Source organism: Centroberyx affinis, unplaced genomic scaffold (genome assembly GCF_046629955.1).
Source record: "Centroberyx affinis isolate AG114_WGS23_722 - 3 ecotype Tasmania unplaced genomic scaffold, CSIRO-AGI_Caff_v1 ptg005255l_1, whole genome shotgun sequence".
In the NCBI taxonomy this organism is placed as follows: domain Eukaryota; kingdom Metazoa; phylum Chordata; class Actinopteri; order Beryciformes; family Berycidae; genus Centroberyx; species Centroberyx affinis.
This window is the reverse complement of record NW_027282616.1, coordinates 575-21,661: the sequence shown is the minus strand read 5'-3', so window position 1 is coordinate 21,661 and position 21,087 is coordinate 575. Positions and strand designations below refer to the sequence as shown.

At 41.9% G+C, this 21,087-nt stretch overlaps 1 protein-coding gene across 2 annotated transcripts in view; it reads right to left on the bottom strand.

Moving 5' to 3' along the window:
* The window catches only part of glra1 (glycine receptor, alpha 1), a 135,634-nt gene extending 124,356 nt beyond the window's left edge, over nt 1-11,278 (bottom strand). For both annotated transcript variants that reach the window (XM_071546409.1, XM_071546410.1), the window contains exon 1: nt 11,208-11,278. In XM_071546409.1, the coding sequence (XP_071402510.1) occupies nt 11,208-11,278 (71 nt within the window). The remainder of the gene's footprint in view (nt 1-11,207) is intronic.
* Nucleotides 11,279-21,087: the final 9,809 nt, after the last annotated feature.

Genomic DNA, 21,087 nt, shown 5'->3' with positions numbered 1-21,087 from the left:
ATCCTTTTCAGCTGCAGTTTTACTGAACTGTGAAATAAAAGCGAATCTGAATGGTTCAAATTGAGTGTTTGTTTGCCAATATGCAATGCAAATGTTTTATTTCACACGGCTGGAAACTGGCAGCAAGCCTTCTAGAGGACTCTCTGTCCCCAACCAGTTCATCTTCACCCTCCACTGTTGAGTTTTTTGTTTTTTTTACAATATTTGTTGTTTTATTTTTTTGTTGACTCAGTGGTTTGTGTTGGTCGGTGTTTTCTTCCCCTGCTGGCTGTGTGGTGCCACATTCTCTCCTGCTTCAGGCTGCAAACTCGCTTGTTTTCTGATCAACAAAGGCTCCATTTTCCTCACCCAGAATGCACTGGAAGGAATCCCTCATTTCAGGCTCACATGAATCACCTACGGTGGCCCACGGGGGACAGTAGTCACGTTCACGTGTGCACATTTGACAGCGAAAAAACACAGGGTGAAATGCAAAAAGGGGTGCTCCTAATTATTGGGCATTTTTTGATTAGTATTTTATGAAGTTTCAAGGATATTTTTGCCCCGAGACCCCGGTGATTTCTGACCCTAACACAAACTGATATGTACGCTGGTTTTAAGGTGTTATAACATATGATGTTTTGTTGAATGGTTTTGTCCAAAGTGCCTTACAGTTCCATGACTGTATAGATTATAGTATGTGTGGCTCCAGAGGGAATTGCACCCCTAACCCAGCCACTGTTAGAGCCTTGCTCTACTCACTGAGGTACACTGGACCACAAACTGTCTACGCACTTTGAAGTCATTTCTCAATTCTTGCATTTACACCACATGATCCTTCCATCAGTAGATATAAAAGTGCAGAGGGTGGAGTAAACAGTAACCAGTAAACCGCCTCTACTGTAAATTTACTATGGCAATTTTGCGGAAATTGGACAGAAAAAAATACCAAACTACCAAAACGTTCTTACTTCTATACAATTTAGGCATTTAGCTGACACTCTTATCCAGAGCGAGTTACAGTGAGTGAGCAGGTGCAGCAGGACACACGGCTGTCAATGGACAATGTTGGTTGTTGTTGCAGGGACTGAACCTGAGACCTTCCAGTTCATGACAGGTTCTTAAATCACTAGACTCGTCTCTAAAGGCTAAAATGTTTTCCTCTGATGCTGTTATCCAGAGAGACTTAAAATGACTGAGCAGGACCGGAAACCTGCGACCTTTCAGCTACAGATCAGACTCTCTGACCACTCTCTCTGACCATGCCAGACAATTACTTCATGTTAACTTTGATAAAGGATCCATGCTGCTGTTGTCGGGTGAAAACCTCATAAGAAAAACAGCCTTGTTTTCAGATTGACCAGCATGGAGTTTTGCACACACCAACTCCAAATTTGGAGCTGGTTTTCACCCGACAACAACGATAATAAATTAAGATGTTAAGGTTACAGTTCATGCAGTTACATATATGATGTAGGCCAAATAATCAATCATCTCAAGTCAATCAATTACAAAACTGAATGATTCACCATGAAGCAGTGCTACTGTCCAGATATAATACTGTACAACTCAGTAGGTTGAGCTAGGCACTTTTGATTCCCATTGGAACAACTCCTGCTTAAGATTTACACACTCTTGGTACTGTAAGGTGCTTTGGATAAAAGCGGAAGTAAAATGCTTAAGGGCAAAATGGAAAAGAAACTGAATTTAAAGTCTATATTTACATTCCTAAGCAACAGAATTTTTCACTGTTTGAAATTAATCCCAGAGGGCTTTAAATTACAGTTTGTACAGTGATAATTCCTCAGCATGTTTCATATGTAGTAACCCATATTTAAACTGTTAGCAACATCTGTATCAACTTCAAGTAAATCCATATATGTTGGTAATCCATTTATTTCCCATTGTTCCCATTTTTAGTCTACTCAAATTGTTGAAATAACTGGCAGCATGTGTACATAACCTCACAATTTATATTCTACTTTACTGATTTTATCGTTCTATTATTTATTTCTACTATTTGTATTGCTTAATTTCAAGTTATGTGCTTATACTCGATTTCTTTTCCCTGCTCAATCCTGTAACTTTTGTTGCTGCAACGACCAAATTTCCATACTGATCAGTAAGGTTTTATCTTATCTCACCTTATCTCAACTTATCTCATCTTATTGAATTTGGTTACATCATGAAGGCATAACCAATTAGATGTGTAATTTCTCATTAAAATGGCTGTTTTCATCATCCTGGGGTGTGAATAACGTCACAAAAACAGAATCTGAAGTCATTTCTAGGCTGATAGAAGCCTGTCTGTTGAATTTCCCTGATACCAGCAACTGTTTTTTGTTGGGCGGGATTAAAAAATGACTTTCATATCTAACAAGGGGGGTTACTGGGGTCATTGTCAGATAATAGTTGCCAAATGTTGAGTTTGAATAGGCGTGTCAGTCAGCTCAGGCCCACAGCCTCCGGAAAGGGCAACATCACTTTGAACTGTATCACAGTCCAAACGCCCCAAAAACAAGCTGCACTTTTTCACAGTTACTGAATTTTAACAACGCTCAAATCCTGGTGCATGATGGGAAGTCAATTCCTTTAAGAAAAATAAACTACTGGAAATAGTCAGCTTTGCTCAAGTCTTGAGGCTCAAGTCTCAAGTCAAGTCCCAAAGTCTAAATGTAGATTACCAAGTCAAGTCCAAGTCATTAATGTCAAGTCTCAGGTCTAAATGTTGAACAGCAAGTCAAGTCAGAACAAATCAAGAGTCCAGTATCAATTTAATATCTTAAAGAAAACTAAATATCTAGGACTTTTCAATGCAATATGGTTTTAATAGGATAAAAACTTGGTAAGAGCATCATGAGTTTGATTTCTATAATCAGTTTCAACTTCAATAAATTCAATCATTCCATACAAATTCAGAAAACAGAATTTAAATTCAGTCGTCTGCTGGAACAAATCTCATCACTTTCAATCTGAGTCATTTACAAAAACACAAGATCTCAAGTCAAGACTTTAGAAACCTTTTCAAGTCATCAGAGTCCAAGTCAGAGTCAAGTCCCAAGTCACCAGAACCCAAGTCAAGTCAAGTCTCAAGTCTTCTCTTCATGCAGCAAGTCAAGTCTCAAGCAATTCAAACTGTGACTCGAGGCCAAGTCATGTGACTCGAGTCCCCACCTCTGCCTCTGTCCACTCTTCCTCTTTCTTAATCATTAGTAGCTTCTGTAAATCAACAAATAAGTTACTCAAACTGTCTTTTGACACTAATTTCACAGTGAAATCTGTAATTTCACAGAAATCCACTGTAACTCATAACATTCCCAGGAATTCACCTTCACCGTAACGAGTCACAGCGATGTGAAGTCATTCATAATATACTCTTGTTATTTATGGTGCAAATCTGTCTCTGTCTGCTAATCAATAATGTATTATCATACATCAAGTTTTGGAAATGAACCTGCCCAGAAGTTAATTATTGTAGAGATGGTAGAGAACTCCACCGAAGCAGTCGATTGTTTTTCATTAGAGGACTTGGGAAATTGATCACGGAATATATATATATATATATTTCCATTTGTTATGATAGGGGAGTTGAGTGATAAATATCCGCTGGGTACCTGCAGAGCAAATGAAACGGCCTGCGGGCAGCTGCATAAATAATACACTGGATTTAATTTTGCTGAACTCCAACTGCTGAACTGCTAGCTGATGCTGGATGGTTTCTGTAAGGGAGGGCCAGCAGAGGAGAGACCGTCCTTTAACTGGAAGACCTGGTTCAGTCCCTCATGGCAGCAAACCCCCTCCCTGCTGAAGTGTCCCGGAGCAAAACACCGAGTTCTGTAGCTTTTCCTCAACCTGCCTCGTCGTCTGCTTCTACTGCAGTTTGTGTTTTCCTACGTAAGAAGCCCTCGCTGTTTGATTCTGAGGGACTGACACCAAAACCTGACGTTTACCGCTGATGTTTTACATCCTGAAACATTTTCTCATATCAAAATCCACTGTAGCAGCTGGAAATATCTGGATTGGCTAGTTATCCACCAAGAAGAAAAATACAACAAACTACTGAATGGGAGTGCAAGATACAAGAGCAATAGCTGTTTTTTAACACGGTTAAAGTCTTTCAGGGTGGATTTTGTGGTATTTGCCGTTAGCGTTCATGCTTTTTCCGTCCTTGATTCATGTGTTTTCTCATCACATCACATGGTGGATTCTTTTATCCAAAGCACCGTACAGTATCATGAGTCATAGGTGGCCCCGGTGGGAATAAACCCTCATTTCATATCAGAAGAAGTGGAAAAACGGGATTGCATCTCGTTGCTTACAACTTGGAGGCGCTCACGTGTTTCAGTCACGTGTTTAACGCCCACAGCCAAGATGGCGGTCAGAAGGTCAGTTGTGGTCATTAACAAGTTACTTTAAAATCAACCATAAACAAACTTTAGTACACAACAAACTAGAGTAGAGATGATTGTATTAGCATGAATATAACTAATAATTTCGATTTTTATTTCATCGTCTTTGTGGCTTTGTTTACACACTTCTGCGATTCCTGACGCCAAGTGGGAGATATCGGAGCCTGCAAAATTCCCACGCACTACTTGTTATCACCACTAGGTGGCAGACATGAACGGTTTTTCCCAGTTGGCAGCTTGTATTTACGGTAAAACGTACATGACGTGAAGACAGAAATAATACCATTATTTTCCCATTGAGCTACAGCAGCAGAAACTCCATTCTTTGTTTTTTCAGACTACAAAGCTAAACACTTCAAGAAGTAACTTTCTTCTTCTGGAAATAAAAAAGTTTGACTTTGTACTTGTGCAAAAACAAAATAACACAGAACAGAGCTTCTTTTTTTTCATTCAACATGTTTTTCGGGTTGAATTTCACCGTCTGCTCGAAGAAAAACAGAAGCAAGCCTGTGACCAGACTGTAAATCCCGCTGACAGCCGACACTCAGCCGGAACACTTACGGGGGCTAATGCGTGCCGAAACTAGAAATGTTACGCCAAAGTGAAATATCACTCAAAGTTACACGACATTGTAGTAAGTCATTCTGTCAGCTCTGTGCTTTGACTGTCTGCGTCTGGGCTAACCTTTTATTTAATGAATAAACCACCAGGGCTTTCTTCCTTGTAAGTCATTCTGTTCACGGAAAAAAACAGTCGGCCCTGTTCCATTTCAATCCGGCCAATTCAAGACGAGAGCTTCTATTTAATATCGAGACTCGACAGCGTCTGACCTACAAGGCTTCTTTCCTTAAAATAATAGAAAAAAAAACATAATTAAGAGGGGTGACCTTCTCTAAATCATTGAATTCCAATATCAATTTATTTCATGAACTGGCAGAGTCGGATCTAATTTGCCCCGTGACGTGATCGAGGAGTGTGTGTGTGCAGTGTGTGTGTGTGTGTGTGTGCAGTGTGTGTGTGTGTGTGTCTGCTGAATGGAGGTGTAGAGAGATTCTACGTGCCGCTGCCTTTTCAAGGCGAGCTCAAGGTTACCTTCCTTCCAGTGGCTCACAGACAGGTATATGGCTGCAAGCAGAATTAAATATTCGCTCTGATAATATAAATTATAGATTACATTTTTCCATAGGGATCCTGCATACATTTTCCCCTTGAATAGCCACTTCATTGTGTGTTGCATATGGAGATCAGGAGGAGCGGGGCCCATATTTCAGCGCGGACAGGTGAATTGTTTAGATTGCGTGTTCATACGGACTGTGTGCTTTTTCCACTTGAGAGGATAAAGCATTATATTGAATATAGAAATCCATAGAGGCAAAGGTCACTGTGTCCATTTCATTCTGGTAAGATGAATCGTTTGCATACTGAGGAGTTGTTGCGTGCTTGTGTGCATAGTAACGATCTGTGCAAGCACCGGAAACGTGCGAGGCGATCAATCTGCATTATCACGGGGGGGGGGGGCGGGGGGGGGGGGAGAATGGCGTGTGAAATGACCGAAGCACATGATCAAAAGAGGAGAGGAGAGGAGGAATCTCATTTGTTTCTCCGGAGAAGCCGAGCTCTCCGAAACCCGCAGGTACTTTATTTGTCGCGGTTGCACTGCGACAAACGGCACCATAAAAACACACAGAGCCTCGCCGCAAATCACCTCCAACGCCTGGGATCTTTTTTTTTTTTTTTTTTTTTTTAATAAACGATCCGAAGTGCTACAGTATAGTTCTCTCTTTTCCGCTGCTGCACAATTGCGAGATACTAAATTTAGTTCATAATTTCATTTAAACCAGTGAATATGCATTTCCCTTGAGAGCGAGTGTGACCACATTTGTGGCATACATATGCTCCAGTTATGGCACAGAACTCCTGTCATGCTCATTGCTTGCACACACACACACACACACACACACACGCACACGCACACACACACACACACAGTCGGAGGCTCGAACACATGTATACATGCATGTAAATACCTACGCCCACTCATCCCCCTACACAAACAAATATCCAGGCAAACACACACACACACACACACACACACAAATCTCAGCAATCCCATGAGCTTTTCCCAAGGCTTACTGTACTAACTTCAAAATATCACCGTTCCAACAACAACAACCGAGCAATAGGGCTGACATGTCAATCACTGTCCAAAGGTCTGTCAATCATTTTGACTGATTGATCGGTATTCCCCGATGCATGTGCATTAGCATTCTCCAAAGGCAAGGCTGACCAATATGATTAATGATTGTTGCTGACCAGGTCTATACAGTCTGCTGGAGGCCAGGGGTCCATGTCATGTTCACCTTCTCTGTCCTCTTCAATCAGGAAGGATTCTGGATCAGAATTGATCCATTTCCACCTGGACTATAAAGTAGGCTACATGAATAGAGGGCTTTCAGGTGATGTCGGCCATATTGGAGGTCCTCAGTTCTGGGAACACCTGAATTTATTTCCAAGTTTACAACTTGTCCGTCAGAATTGAACAGACAGTTCATTTCTGTCTGTTTGACTGAACTGATCATTTCATCACTGATCCATCTGATTGATTTAGTGTTTAGATAATGTCAGCTTGCTAGCTAGCTAACCATAGTATCTGGTCAGCTAAACATCACTGTCTTGTTGTCACACATCTGATTAGCACACTAACTAACGTATCTAGCAGCAGCTAGCGTTAGCATGTTCACATTACCCCAGTGTGTTTGCTGGCTAGTTAGCTAGCTAACAGTTTGTTCAGGTTAACTGAGCTGACTCTTCTCAAGCTACAACTCTTCATGTTTTGGAGTAGAGACTAGGGCTAAAGACAAGACAGTTTACTGTGTCACAGTAACCTACATTTGGAAACAAATCCACCTTATCACACTATTCACTTTTACTGAGAACGTTACTGAATGGATCTACAGCCACACCACAACAAGCTGACTCAGCTGCTCTCTGGTTGTTATATTCAGCCCTTATTTGCGCAGCCAATTCTCCAATCAACCTCCATGATGGATCCAGGTGTGTTTGATAGATTTGACACGACTGCAAAGCCTCTATGAGTCATCTTGTATTCAGTGCATTTTATTTTATAATTTTAGTTAAAACAATTGAAAAAAATCATCCAATGGAGAGAGATCATTTACGTTCACATTAGGCCCTTACAGCAGCTCATGCTCTCATCCAGAGTGACTTGCCGTTAATGCAGCCGCAGAACAAGCTTCATTTCCTAGATCACCAACATTACAAGCAAGAGGTCATGGGTCAGTCCCATTTGTTTCACCAATGATCTTGAAACAAGTGGCAGTGTCTCGAGATAAGACCGGCCACTCAACGTGTTTAAAGATCATGTCACTCGATTCAAGGAAATTCTTTAAAACAAGCTGTAATGCGCTTGAAACAAGAGGCATGATCTCACCTGCTTGGCAGCTTCTTTCACCTGTTCTGACAGAAAATACGGATTTAAGACTGAATACAGCATTAAAGGGCTTGTTGAGATGAATATTTCTCGCAGGTCCAATCTAAATTCACGGCTCTCCTGCCTCTGGTGAATAATAGGAGCGGAGAGAGAGGGAGAGAGATATGTGCGAGCATTAAATGTGTATTCATCAGGTCTGGCCCCGGCCATTGACAGGCTAATCAATGTTTAGTAATAAGGCTGAATGTGGAATGAGGTGTGGGGGGTCCGGGTCGGGACGGAGGGGAAAGAGATATCAATTAAGCAGGGAACTGCAGAGTCCAAGCCCGGGGAGCTGAGATGGCAATATCCTGACTCTGGTTCATTAACTAAACAGTGTGCGCTGAATGCAAAACTACTCCAGCCCCCTCCTATACCCCCCCCCCCTCCTTTTTTTTTTCCCCCAACTGCAAACGACTGCCTTATTCAATGGAAATGAAGGAGTCGCAGCAGAAGGTAGAAAAATGCCTTTGATAGTTCACATAATGAAATACCTGCGAGGCCGGTGCTAGTCGGGGGAAATAACATCCACACGTGACGCAATAAAGTGAAACGTGTGGGAAGCCTGTGAGGTGGAAATGCAAAGCAGGACGAAAACACCACGCCAAATTATATTGTGGAATATTTGCATACGATACGCATTCAGTGCAAATTGGAGAAACAGTGTGGCTCAAAGTGAATACGAGGAGTGAATTCCCAAAACGCCACATGTCCCCTTTGGAAAAAATGATGATTAGTCTACCTAAAGCTGATCATCTATTATCTCTAAAGTCTAGAGGATCCAGTCTGTAGAGTGCCATCTCTTTGTCAACCAAGGACTTAAGTTACCTCCTATCACCCTCATTTGTTTTAGTTTCTTGGTATCAATCAATTCTTAATCTTTTTCATATGAAGGACCCTTAATTTAGTCCACATTAGAGCCACAGACCATGGACCATGGATGAGATTTTGTTTCTCGGACCCAAATCTGAGAATATTCTTATTGTCAGATATGATTTTGTCCAGAATTCCATGACTATCTATCATCTATCAAAACAGTCATTCCTCTACATTCTCTAATTGTGTTAACTCCTTGTAAACAAATTAATGGTGAAGTTTAACAATTCATCCAACTTTCTGGGGACCTCCTGGAACCCCCTCAAGGACCCCTGGTGGTCCCCGGACCCCACAATGAGAACCACTGACTTAAAGAACCGAATGAGTTCAACATCACCAACAGAACCCAAAAACATGCTGTTATTTATTTTCCCAGGGGGGCAATTTAAGGCAGGTGAAGGGTGGTGACATCCAACGTTTTAGCACTATTTACTGAATGCGTTCACCTTATTGATGATGCTTTAGGCGTCCGGTGGCTCAGTGCCAGGTAACTACAGCGTCACAGATCTGAGTCCAGCTTGTGACCTTTATTGGGTTTCTTCCCCTTCTCTCTCTCTCTCTCTCTCTCTCCTCCATGTTTCTTTTCCTGTCACTATCCTTTACATATCATGTAATGAAGAAGAAAAAAAGCCTTGAAACCAATCTTCAAAAAAGTAATTTTACAGAAAACTTCTCATCTATGTGTCTTTGTCCTGTTGATTGTGTCTTTTGTATTATGTTTTGAAGACCAAGGACCACGGCTGGAACACGTCCTGCATGTTTTGTGGCATCCTTGAACATTTTGAGACGACTGGAGGTTTTAACGAGTTTTAAAAATTCTCCAATAAACTAAACTAAATTACAAAAAGCGTCTATCCTCCCACCTTCCCCTTCAACTTGAACAAACCGCCCACTGAACACGACCAACAGCAAACATTCACAAACACCACAACCATGATGCCAGTGACTCTCAGTCCAAACACGGCACCACAAACACACCAACAACAGCAACTCCAGAACCCAGCCAACACAAGTCAATTTTCTACGACCCGAACAGAACAGAAGCACGGGTCGATGACGGCCGCGGCCTCGTTTCCTCATTTCCTCATTTGTCACTGAGGAAAAGTTGGCCGCGGCTTCGCTTTGGTGCGACATCGACCATAAGCATCCAATCACACGCCGGCGTCACCGAACGTCCCGCCTACTGCTGCAACGTTAGCTCGAAGATCGGGTTGCTAGAGGGGGGTCTGAGGGCCTCGATGAATAGGCAACTTTTCAGGCAGCGGGGAAGAGAAACGTTGCTTCCAGCGGGGATGGGAGCCGGCGATGACCTCGAAACCAACATGGATGGAAAAAAAAATTAAAGCTCGAAGGAACAAATGTGTCATGCAAAAATATGGCTGTAGCCTCGGGATAGAACGTTTCATCGCCTCATATGCAACAGTGGAAGAACGACACATATTTGGCACACATTCAATCTATTGAGAAATAATTATGGCTGCCTGTCCTGTTGTTATTATTTACATTTGCATATAAGCACATTTAGCTCTCATCCAGAGTGACTTACAAAGAGCACAACAGTAGAATAAGCTTCAGCTCCTATTAGGGTGAATTGCTGTTTCAATTAGTGAAATTACAGAGTGACCCCCCCCCCCCCACCACCACCACCACCACCACCCCCAACCCTCGACACCACTAATATTCCTATTGAACTGATGACAGATGAGACTTTGCTATTTCCATGAAAGAAGCCCATTGTAACTTATTGGCAGAAAATTATAGACATTGTTCTCATTGTCATTGTGTCAGACAGAAGAATTCCCCCTCAGGCGGACAACAGCAAACCGTCTTCCCTCTACAGACTGACTGAAACACAAAGACCATGAATCATAAGCTTAAACATCCCAGTGTGTGTGTGTGTTTGTGGCTCTGACTCTGACCCTTGACCTCTTTGCTATTAATTGCTTGCTATATTTCTAATAAAGCTTAGTCTACTGTTGTACTCATTTGAAGTTATTCTGGATAAGAGAATCATCTAATACCAAAAATGTGTGTGTGTGTGTGTGTGTGTGTGTGTGTAGAGAATATGTGTAGTTCCCCTTTACCCCCCCTCTCCCACATGCCTGTTGACATTTTGGAGAGCAGATCAGACACGCACACTGTCCACTAGCGGTCGCTGTTTGCTCCTCTGTCGCCTTGGATTCAATGCAGTTGGGCGACTTAATGCAACTCACTACGTGCGGGCTGGCTCACACACAGAGAGAAATAACACAAAACCCAAGGCAACTTTGACAAGCGGGTGACTTAACCTGACAAATTGGCTCCTTTTTCCCCTTCAACACTTTTGCCATAGCCGGCTCGCGGCTCACGCGCGCCCCAGACAGCAGCAAAGCAATAAAAATGCAAATTCCCTTTTCCTCCAACACACACATCATTATTTCCCCATATGAAGTCCATTTCATGCCTCTGCTTACCTGAAAAACACTATTGTTTCCCACAAATAGATCCCCAGCGCGTTTATTCGGCACATTTTTGCCAGTCTCATTTTTTGGGGAAGGGGGGGGGGGGGTTATGGTGGTGGTGGTGGTGGATGGGGGGGGGGGGGGGGGTTACTCTCTTGAGAGATTGAATTTCCAAATCCTTGGGGGTGGAAGAGGAAGAGGAGGAGGAGGAGGAGGAGGAGGGGGGGTGTGATTCCGGACCTCCAAGGTGAGCCGAAATCTCTTTCTCCCTGTCGCTTGTTTCAGATCCCAGAGTCGCCGGTGCCGAACCGCGGGATGCTCATAACCTCACCGGCCACGAAATCATGTTTGTGTCCGCTCTCACGCCGCCACCGTGGAGCTGGAAATCCTCCCGAGCGCCCCGAAATCCACTTTTTTTTTTTTTTTTTTCAGGACCACGGACAGCGGCACAGACACCGGCGGGCTGCGGGAGGAATCTCGTCCAGGTCTGGCTGGGAAGAGGAAGGGGGGGGGGGGGGTGTGAGGGGGGGTTGGGGGGGTAGTTGGGGGGGGGGGGGAGGGGGGGGGTAGCTGCTCACAGGCTGCTGTTAATTGACACACAATTACACCCAATTACTCTGAGGTCTAGTCTGAGCGATCCACAGCGGCCAAAGGGGAAACAAAACATACTCCTTCAGTGGTGGAAAAGCCCAAGAAAAAAAAAAAAAAAAAAAAAAGACAAAAAAAAAATACCGGGGCGATTTTGGCTGCAGGAAAGCTGCGCGCTGCGTCTCAGTGTCTCAGTTCTCCAGGGGATTCAGGAACTGTGCGCGTGTATAGATCCCTAAATCCACAGTTGCCAGTCGCCGAAACACGCACGAAATAAGCCCAAACACACACACACCCCAGTGTTTTTTCCCCGTATCTGGCTGTGTCTTCTGCAGGTTTTCTCTCACATGCATCCCAGAGACAGGAGGCGCGTCGCTCTGCTGGATCCGTGCGTATCGGTGGCTGCGGGAGTCCCGGCGCTGCTGCTGCTGCTGAGAGCGGGAGGTGTGCAGGTAGTCTGCCTCCTCTTCTCCTGCTCCGTCCCCTTCTCCTGCTTCTCGTAGTTGTCTCCCAAGGGTGAGTAGTTGGCGCTGCAGCAGCACAGCACAGCTACTCCCATTGTCTGGTGGTCAAGTTGGAGACGCACCGGCGGCCGCTGCGCTCCGCATCCGCTCCCATCCGGGGACCGCTTCGGTAAAATCCCCAGGAGGATTGAGAATATTAAAATAACGTGGAAACCGGCGCGGTGGGGTGATGTGGACGCGTCGGACAAGCCTCTTCCATGGCAGGATAGCAGCTACACTCGCTCCTTCCCGGCACGCACACACACACACACACTCTCACATAGACATACAGTAGAGTAGAGAGCCAGCCTCCGTGCGCTCCGACACTGTATTTTCTTGCTGCAGTCATTTAGCAAACTCCAAAAAACGCACCTCACCTTGGAGAGACACGCCCACATGCCGCTGCCATTGGCCCGCTCGGTGCTGGATGCGGCCTCTGATTGGCCAGCGGAGGTGTCGCTCCCTCACGGGTTCTGCCCCCGCTCTTACGCATAGACCCCCTGAGGAAAAATCACTATAACAGGAACTTATTGTGAGTTTATAGTGACCTTATAGAGCTATAATATTCCTAAAGACACTTTTAGTGTGTGTGTGGTACTCAGTAGTGAGTTTATAGTGACCTTATAGTACTTTATGGTATTTTTTATCTCCTATGGTTTCACTGTAATATTCCTATAATATTTCTGTATGAACCTATAGTGTGTCTGTGTTACTCAATAAAGAGTCTAACTTCAACTCGTGCTTCATGGTATTTCTTTTTATGACTATATGATATTTGTATAATATAATATTCCTATAGGGACTTACAGTATAGTGCATCTGTGTTACTCAATAGTGACTTTACAGGAATTTAATGAATTTAGTGACTAGTTGATGATATCTTTTTTTTTTGTATCTTAAATGACATCAAACATGGTATCACTAATACTAATCATACTTTATGGTATTAGTCCTATGGGACCACTATAATATTCCTATAACATTCCCATAGAATATTCCATATATAGTTTGTAGTTTTGCTGTGATATTTATGCTGTATAATTTCTGTTTAAACCTTAATATAACTTATTATAGCATATAATAATGTATAAACAGGAGTGGGTTAGAAAGCTCAGTGTGATTCACAGTGTATATTTACATAAAATTTTATAAACATGTTATACCAAACCATTTTTTCCCCTCTTTCATCATCCCTAAACCTTATAGTCCTACTGATGTGTCATCCTTGACAATCTTTAAGATGTGTTGTATATTGACGCTTTGCATTTGTATATTAGAAATAAACTAAACAATACCATCCCTATAATATTCCTATAGGGAGTTATAGTGTGTCATGACCATATGGTACTTAATGGTATGTTTTTTTTATGTTGTTATCTCCTATGCTATCACTAAAATACTCCTATAATATTCCAATAACATCTGCTATGGTATTACTGTAGGACTTATGGCTATAATTCTATGGCTCTAATTCTTTTGACCTGTAGCAGCTGCATAATATTTTAAGGCTTTGTTATGATATGATATGTGATTTAATTTCCTGCTAATGTGTATTAGAAGGGTACTAACCCACACACACACACACACACAGACACACACACACACACACACACACGCACACACACACACACTCTCCTCCTCCTCAGGACCGCTTTGTCCGAAGTGTCCGCTGGAACGTGACTCTGTTTCTAATGCCTGCAGCCACTGAAGGATCACAAGGCCGAGCGAGACTGGGATTGAAGAGCAGGGGAGAGAGAGAGAGAGAGAGGGAGAGAGAGAGAGAGAGAGAGGGGAGAGAGAGAGGGGGGGGGGGGGGGGGGAGAGAGACAGAGAGAGAGGGGGGAGAGAGAGAGAGAGGGGGGGGGGGGAGAGAGAGAGACAGAGAGAGAGAGGGGGGAGAGAGAGAGAGAGAGAGAGAGAGAGAGAGAGGGGGGAGAGAGAGAGAGAGAGACAGAGAGAGAGGGGGGGAGAGAGAGGGGGGGAGTAACACACACACACACACACACACACACACACATACACACACACAGCTGCTAAATATGGATATGATGTCTTCATTAGTGTAGAGTGGAAGGCTGTTCCTTCTACAAGGCTTCTATCTGAGGTTCAGATGTACTGCTGCCTGCAGTCTAAACAGTCTCAGTTATGAGAGGATTAGATCATTATTACAGTATCAGATCTGTGAAGTACAACTTGTCCTTTATTCATTAATTCAATTGGAAAAAATGGTTTGTGTAGAGGCTTTACAACAAAAAACAAACAACACATAGAGCATGTAAAACTCAATATATGGACCGTTATATAGTGATGACAGGATGTATTATCTGACACCTCTGCCTCACTGTAGGCCGTCAAAACACAACCTGGTTCAGTTAAAATGCACAGGAACCAGTTTCTCACCTGGTATTCAAATATTTAGTGAATTAGAGCGTAATCGTGAAAATCTGCCTGAAAACCTGAATTCCTGTGGGTAAAAATATGAAATATAAAACAATAAATGGAAATAGAAAATAACAAAGATATTTTTTTTGTTTTGGTAGCATTTTTAATGAGTGCATTTCAGTGCTTTCACCTGTAAACAGACATTCGTAGGCCTATTTCTCAACAAAACTTCCATTCCAATATTTTTACTACTAGGCTACTACTACTGCTACTACTAATACTGCTAATACTGCTGCAGACTTTTCACTGTGGCTAATGCAGGACTCAACCTCAAGGGGAAAAAACACTAAATGTATCTGAAATACACAAAATAAGTAGGCTATAGTTTGACTAGCTAGCAGGATGCGAGCTGGTCATCACCATGGAAACGGAAAACTAACGAGCTGGTTTTGCAAAAGGACATGATTTTTTTTTTTCTGATTTTAATTCAGTGGAAAGTGGAAGCCATCAAGGGATGCAGGATGAATATTTCAGTAATGTCAGACTTTAAAACATCACAGGTCCATTATAGCGTTTTATGTAAATGCAGAGTCAAGTGCAGCAGTGCTTGTTTACAGTCACAGGAGGCTTTAATTGGCTTTGGACTCTCCGGCGTTTCGGTTGGGTCGAACCACCCGGCCGATCCGCACATACTACTCAGAGAGATTCCTCTAAGGCCGGACAGCATGCTTCAGTATGAATGAGCAGCTCAGAGCGGGCATGTGACGGGAACGCCACAGGTTCAAATCCCCGGAGCTTCTGGGGAAAATCTCGACAGGGAAAGAGAATGAGAAACACTCTCTCCTCCTTAAACAACACGCATTCTCATTCACTTTCCAGGGATTTGAACAGGCAACATTTGGGTCACAATCTCAAGGAAAGGAAAAGTTAGTACACAACATTCTAGAAACAAAAACATATATGTTCACAATATGTGTACTTTTCCCCCCAAACCCATCCCGTCTCAACTCCCCGACCCTCCCTCATCTTCCCTCCCCCTCATGGCGACCGATCCCCCCCCCACCCACCCAGCCACCCACCCAACACAGATCTCTATTAATCAATTCTCAAAAGGAAATGGCAAAAGGAAATGATTATGAAATATTTTCCCATAGCTACAAAATAAAGTAAATACAACTCAAAGAAAAAACACAAAACACAAGACACAAGAATACATATATGCATCCATACATACATACAGTATATCTATATATATATACAATATATATGGTACAGATACATACATATACTCATACACATACATTAGATTGTTATCCAGTATTATTTTATAATCAAATGGCAGCATTCAAAGGGAGCTTATATAATGCTTCAATTGTGGCTAAGGTTTCTGTCCAAGCTGAGATGGTTTTTCCACTGGCACCATGCATTTTGGCTCCATATTTATCACATCAAGGTAAGTATTAATCCATTGTGGATATGTAAGAGTATGAGGTGGCTGCCAACAGACAGCTAACTAGCTACAAAGTTTTGAACAGGCAAATCATGTATTTTGCTCCTTTGGTATTGCCTTTCATAAAGTTTTGTCATTATAACGAGGTAACATAGCTAGCTGACAAGTGCTAATTTGGTAGCATTAATCAAAAATAAACAGAAAGAGCTCAATAAAATGACTTCAGAGCTTATTGACCCCAACGATGGATACATCTGTTCTCCAAGCATCGTTTTTGAGACGTTTATTCCTGCTGTCTTCCAAATAAAAGTTGCAGAGAGCTTTGAATGGATGGAATCGACTTCTCCTTCATTTTGCACTTTCCAGGCAGAACTATTGTTCATGAAACCAAATCACATCATTATGGAAACAGGGAAGCATGGAAATGTGATTGGCTGTTGACCAACTTTCTTCTGCTGACAAGCTTGTAGAGCGTCCACACATCAGCTGAGTTTCCCTGGTCGCTCTGTGTAGTGGCTTCCCCGTCTCACCAGGTGTCCTTGCCCCAGGTGTCCTTAAACCACTTAATTAAATAAACAACATACATGCAGTAGCAGAGCTGACCCAAGGGGGAGCAAGGCATAAGCATACAGAAACCATTCAACATTCATATTTAACCATACCATATTTACCATAGCATGTTTGTATACCGCTTTATATAAATCATTTTACTTTCATTACTTTCATACATTTAACTCCCTTTTCCCCAAGTTTTAACCATAACCATAGCTCATAGTTCATTATGGCTCCATCACTCTAGTCTGTAGGAAATGACTGGATGTCCGGTGACTTGTTGATCACGTTGATCGCTGTGGAAGAAAATTCAACATATGTATTAAGAGCTGAACTGGGGTCTCCTCTGGGAATGTAAGGTTTCATGATGTATGGCCACCTCACTGTAACCCTTGTGCCATAACTTACTATGCCAGAGGTTCTTGTTGTCAGAGTGGCTCCTGGATGTCTCTGAGATGTCTATAGAAGCTCTAACTTAAGACATAACATGTGTTGCTTCTACTCTCCTTTGGTGACCTGTTCTAATGTCAGCACATTCTGTTTGTCCTTGGAAGATACATAAAGGACTGGTTTAATCTCTTTCTCTTCGAAGAAGTGTACGTAGCCTCCTATTGTGTGCATCTCTTCCTCTTATAAGACCCTTTTCAATAAATATATATTCAACTAAGACGTCTATAACAATCCCAGTGTGAACACAGGGTAACATCCCCCTCTGATCCTTTTTAATGATACTTTATTTGTCCTGGAGCGGTTGTCACGAGGGATTGAACCCACTTCTTCTCCTGGTCTTCCTGCTCCCTCCTCTTCCCCGCTGCCCGACACATCACTTCAGCTCCTGTACAGAACTGGACTCTGTGCCTCTCTGGGTCTTTCCTCTGCTCCTCAGTGTCTCCTCTCTGCTGCTCTGCTGTGATGGAGCGGCCCGAGAAACTAACAGAATCTGACATTTAAACTGACAAGTGGTAAGAACTGACAGAAACACACAACTGACACAATGCAGCTGCCTGTGTGTAGTTTAGCTTCTGTCTGTGTGTGTGTGTTTATGCTTGTGAGTCTGAGTGTATCCATTTGTGTTTCTATGTGTGTGTGTGTGTGTGTGTGTGTGTGTGTGTGTGTTTGTGCACACACACACACATGTATGCAACTCATGCATCTGTATGTATGTGTCAGTATATGTGCCAGTATGTGCACAAACTTGTGTGTGTGTGTGTGTCTGTGTATGTTTGTGTGCAGATGTGTGTATGTTTGTGTATATATATGATCATGCATTAGTGTGTGATTTTGTATGTGCACAAATAATAATAACAATAATAATAATAATAATAACTTTATTTGTATAGTACTTTTCTAAAAACAATGTTTACAAAGTGCTTTACATACAATAAAACCAAAAGCAGTGATGTGAAACTACCACAATGAATGATAGAAAAATAAATATAAATTAAAAAAAAATATATATATATAATAGAAAAAAGGAATAAAAGGTAATATATGAGGTAAACAGGTACAACTGAAAAACACACAAACAAACAGAGATACAATTAAAAACAGATCAAACTTTACATAAAAGTGTGTGCTGAAAAAAAATTATAAAAAGTAGGAATAAAAGGTAATACAAGAGATAAACAGGTACAACTAAAAAAAAAAAAAAAAAAAATTATGTGAACTCAAAGCTTTTTGGACACGTTGGTTTTCATACATGAACATGTCAAATTCCCCATTTCCTGTGAATTTGCCTCTTTGCATGTGAAATTAAGATTTCACATGTGAACTTGAAAATAATTGTCATATGTGATGGCAGGTGAAAATGAAAAAAATAAATGTTTGCATGTGGAAAAAGATTTTCACCTCTAAAGTAAAAACTGTCACGTGATGTCAGCTTTCACATGTGACTTTTTTGAGTGTACATGCATATGTATGTACTTGTGTTTTGTGCTAATGTACCTGTGTGCCAGTGTTCCAAGTATACACAAACACATGCATATCGTGAAAAATTGATAAACCCCTGAACTACTGAAACATGTTTTTTCAGGTGCTGGAAAGTGCAGGAAAAACCGGCGTTGCAAAGTGATGATTCTTGCCACACACCAAGTCTCTAGAAAAAGTTCCTTTATTTTACTTGAGATAAAAATGTTTTCTTCTTCAGGTTCGCTCTGTTCGCTCCTGAACTTTTTATCTCATGTAAAATAAAGGAACTTTTTTCTACAGACTTGGTTTTGCAGCAAGAATCAATACTATACACATGCATATGTTTGTGTGTTCATTGCATGTCAAAGTTTGGACACCTGCATTTTTCTTTATTTTTTACTATTTTCCGCATTTTAGAATAACAGTAAAGACATCAAAACTATGAAATAACACAAATCGAATTATGCAGCAACCAAAAAAGTGTTAAAGAAATCAAAACTATCTTTATTTTAGATTCTTGAAAGTAGCTGCCCTTTGCCTTGATGGAAAGACAAAGGCTTTGGAAAGAAAATTCATACATAGGATCAACTTCACTATTTATAGAAACTAAATTTCAAGCATTTAAGCAGAAATCTTAAGATCAAAAATGGCTTTAAGAGAATGAAAAACATAGAACATTCAATCAGGTGTGTGACTGGTGTATGTGTGTGTGTGTGTGTCCTGTGTGCATGCACATGTATGTATTTGTGTTTTGTGCTCATGCAAATGTATGTGTATTGTGTGTTTTGTGTGTTGAGAGTATATGTATGTGATGTATGTGTGTGTTTGTACTTGTCCTCCATACACACGTGTATGTTTTTGTGAGTGTTTGTCCATGCGTATAAGTACAGTATGTCTGTGTGTGTGTGTGTGTGTGTGTGTGTGTGTGGTGTGTGTATTCATATAACTTCCCGGCTCAGCAGTATTACATTTATTATCAACAAAGGCCATCGTATATCAGTTAAAGTGTGAGGTTTGCTGCTGGAAGGCGACCAGCAGCTCGGAGTAAAGACAATGTTTAGCAGCAGGCCTCCAGGAAGGATCGATAGCTCCGGTTTCCTAATGAAAGGAGCGTCTTGGTAGCAGTTATCTATTACTAAAGGTCATCATGTCCACTCTCAGAGTCTTCAGAGAGAGACCTGGGGAAAGGCCTAATCTCCAGCATTTTTCATATCAGAGCAGATAATCGATGGCTGCTATAGGAGGCGGCGCTGTAACACTCAACGTCACTGGAAGAGAGGCAGGATATCTGAAATGGATCGGTCATGGAGAAGAGAGACACCGACAGTATGGAGAGGACAGACAGGGAAAATATCTCTCTCTCTCTGCCCGTATGTCTGTCTGTCTCTCTCTCTCCCTCTCTCTTCTCTTACACATGTATTTTTCTCTCTTAAACTGGGCTGAGATTACAGGAGTTTTTAAAATCCTAACCGATTTTGAAATCGGGTTGCATCACGCACATAAGGAGAAACTTAACCGATTTTCTTCTCTCAAATCGCAAACAAGCTCACACACGATGGTGCATCACACACTACAAGATATTATTCAGATTATCTTTCCCGACGGAGCTGCTGTACGCAACAACTCACGTGACCACGGAGAGGCAGGAGGCAGATGTTTACAGACATGGAGGTGGAACAGCTGCTTTGGTGTGTTTCAGTAGTTTTACCAAAGAAAAGTGAAAGGCCAGACGAGTTTGGATGGAGGAAATGGTTAGTTCCGACCAAGACTCAGGTCCAGATTTCTCCTCTGATTGTCGGGAGGGGCGAATGGGGATAAATCCGCGAAAAAACTCCTGTAATCTGAGCCCGGCCATTACTCTCTGTCTTTCTCAGTCTCTCTCTCTCACTGAGTTAAATTCAGTGACTTTGTTATGACTGATTATCAGAAACAGTATTGCTAAAGCGGTATACACAATGCACATTTTCAAAACCGACAAACAACAGTTTATACGTTCGAGCCATACTGAGATGATAAATGATTTGGTTTGAAAACATGTTCCAATATATATAATAGCAATGTAATAACAATATCGGTAATAACTCATTTTCTTTCTCTTCGTTGCCTCCCTCTCTCTCTCTCTCTCTCTGTAGTTCCATCTACCTCTCTCTTCATCTCTTTCCTTTTTCATGATTGAAATGTGAAATTCACGGTCGTCTTTTGTGCATGTTTGACCACCTGGATCTGCAGTAATTAGGGCAGAGATTAATTTTTTGGCTCACTAGTCGGTGTGGCGAGTGGATTTCAGACCAGCTACTGTCTGAATGTTCACAAGCCAAAACATTTTTTTCTTAAAATATGATCAAAGGCATTGCAGATAATCTAACAGCATGTAATTTCATCATCCTTATTACGATACGGACAGAGGGTTTTATTTGTATCTATGTATTAATTATATTATGCCAATTGGTAATGTCACATTGCCCAAGCGTGTGATTATAAGAGTGAAAATACAACAAGACAAAAAAAC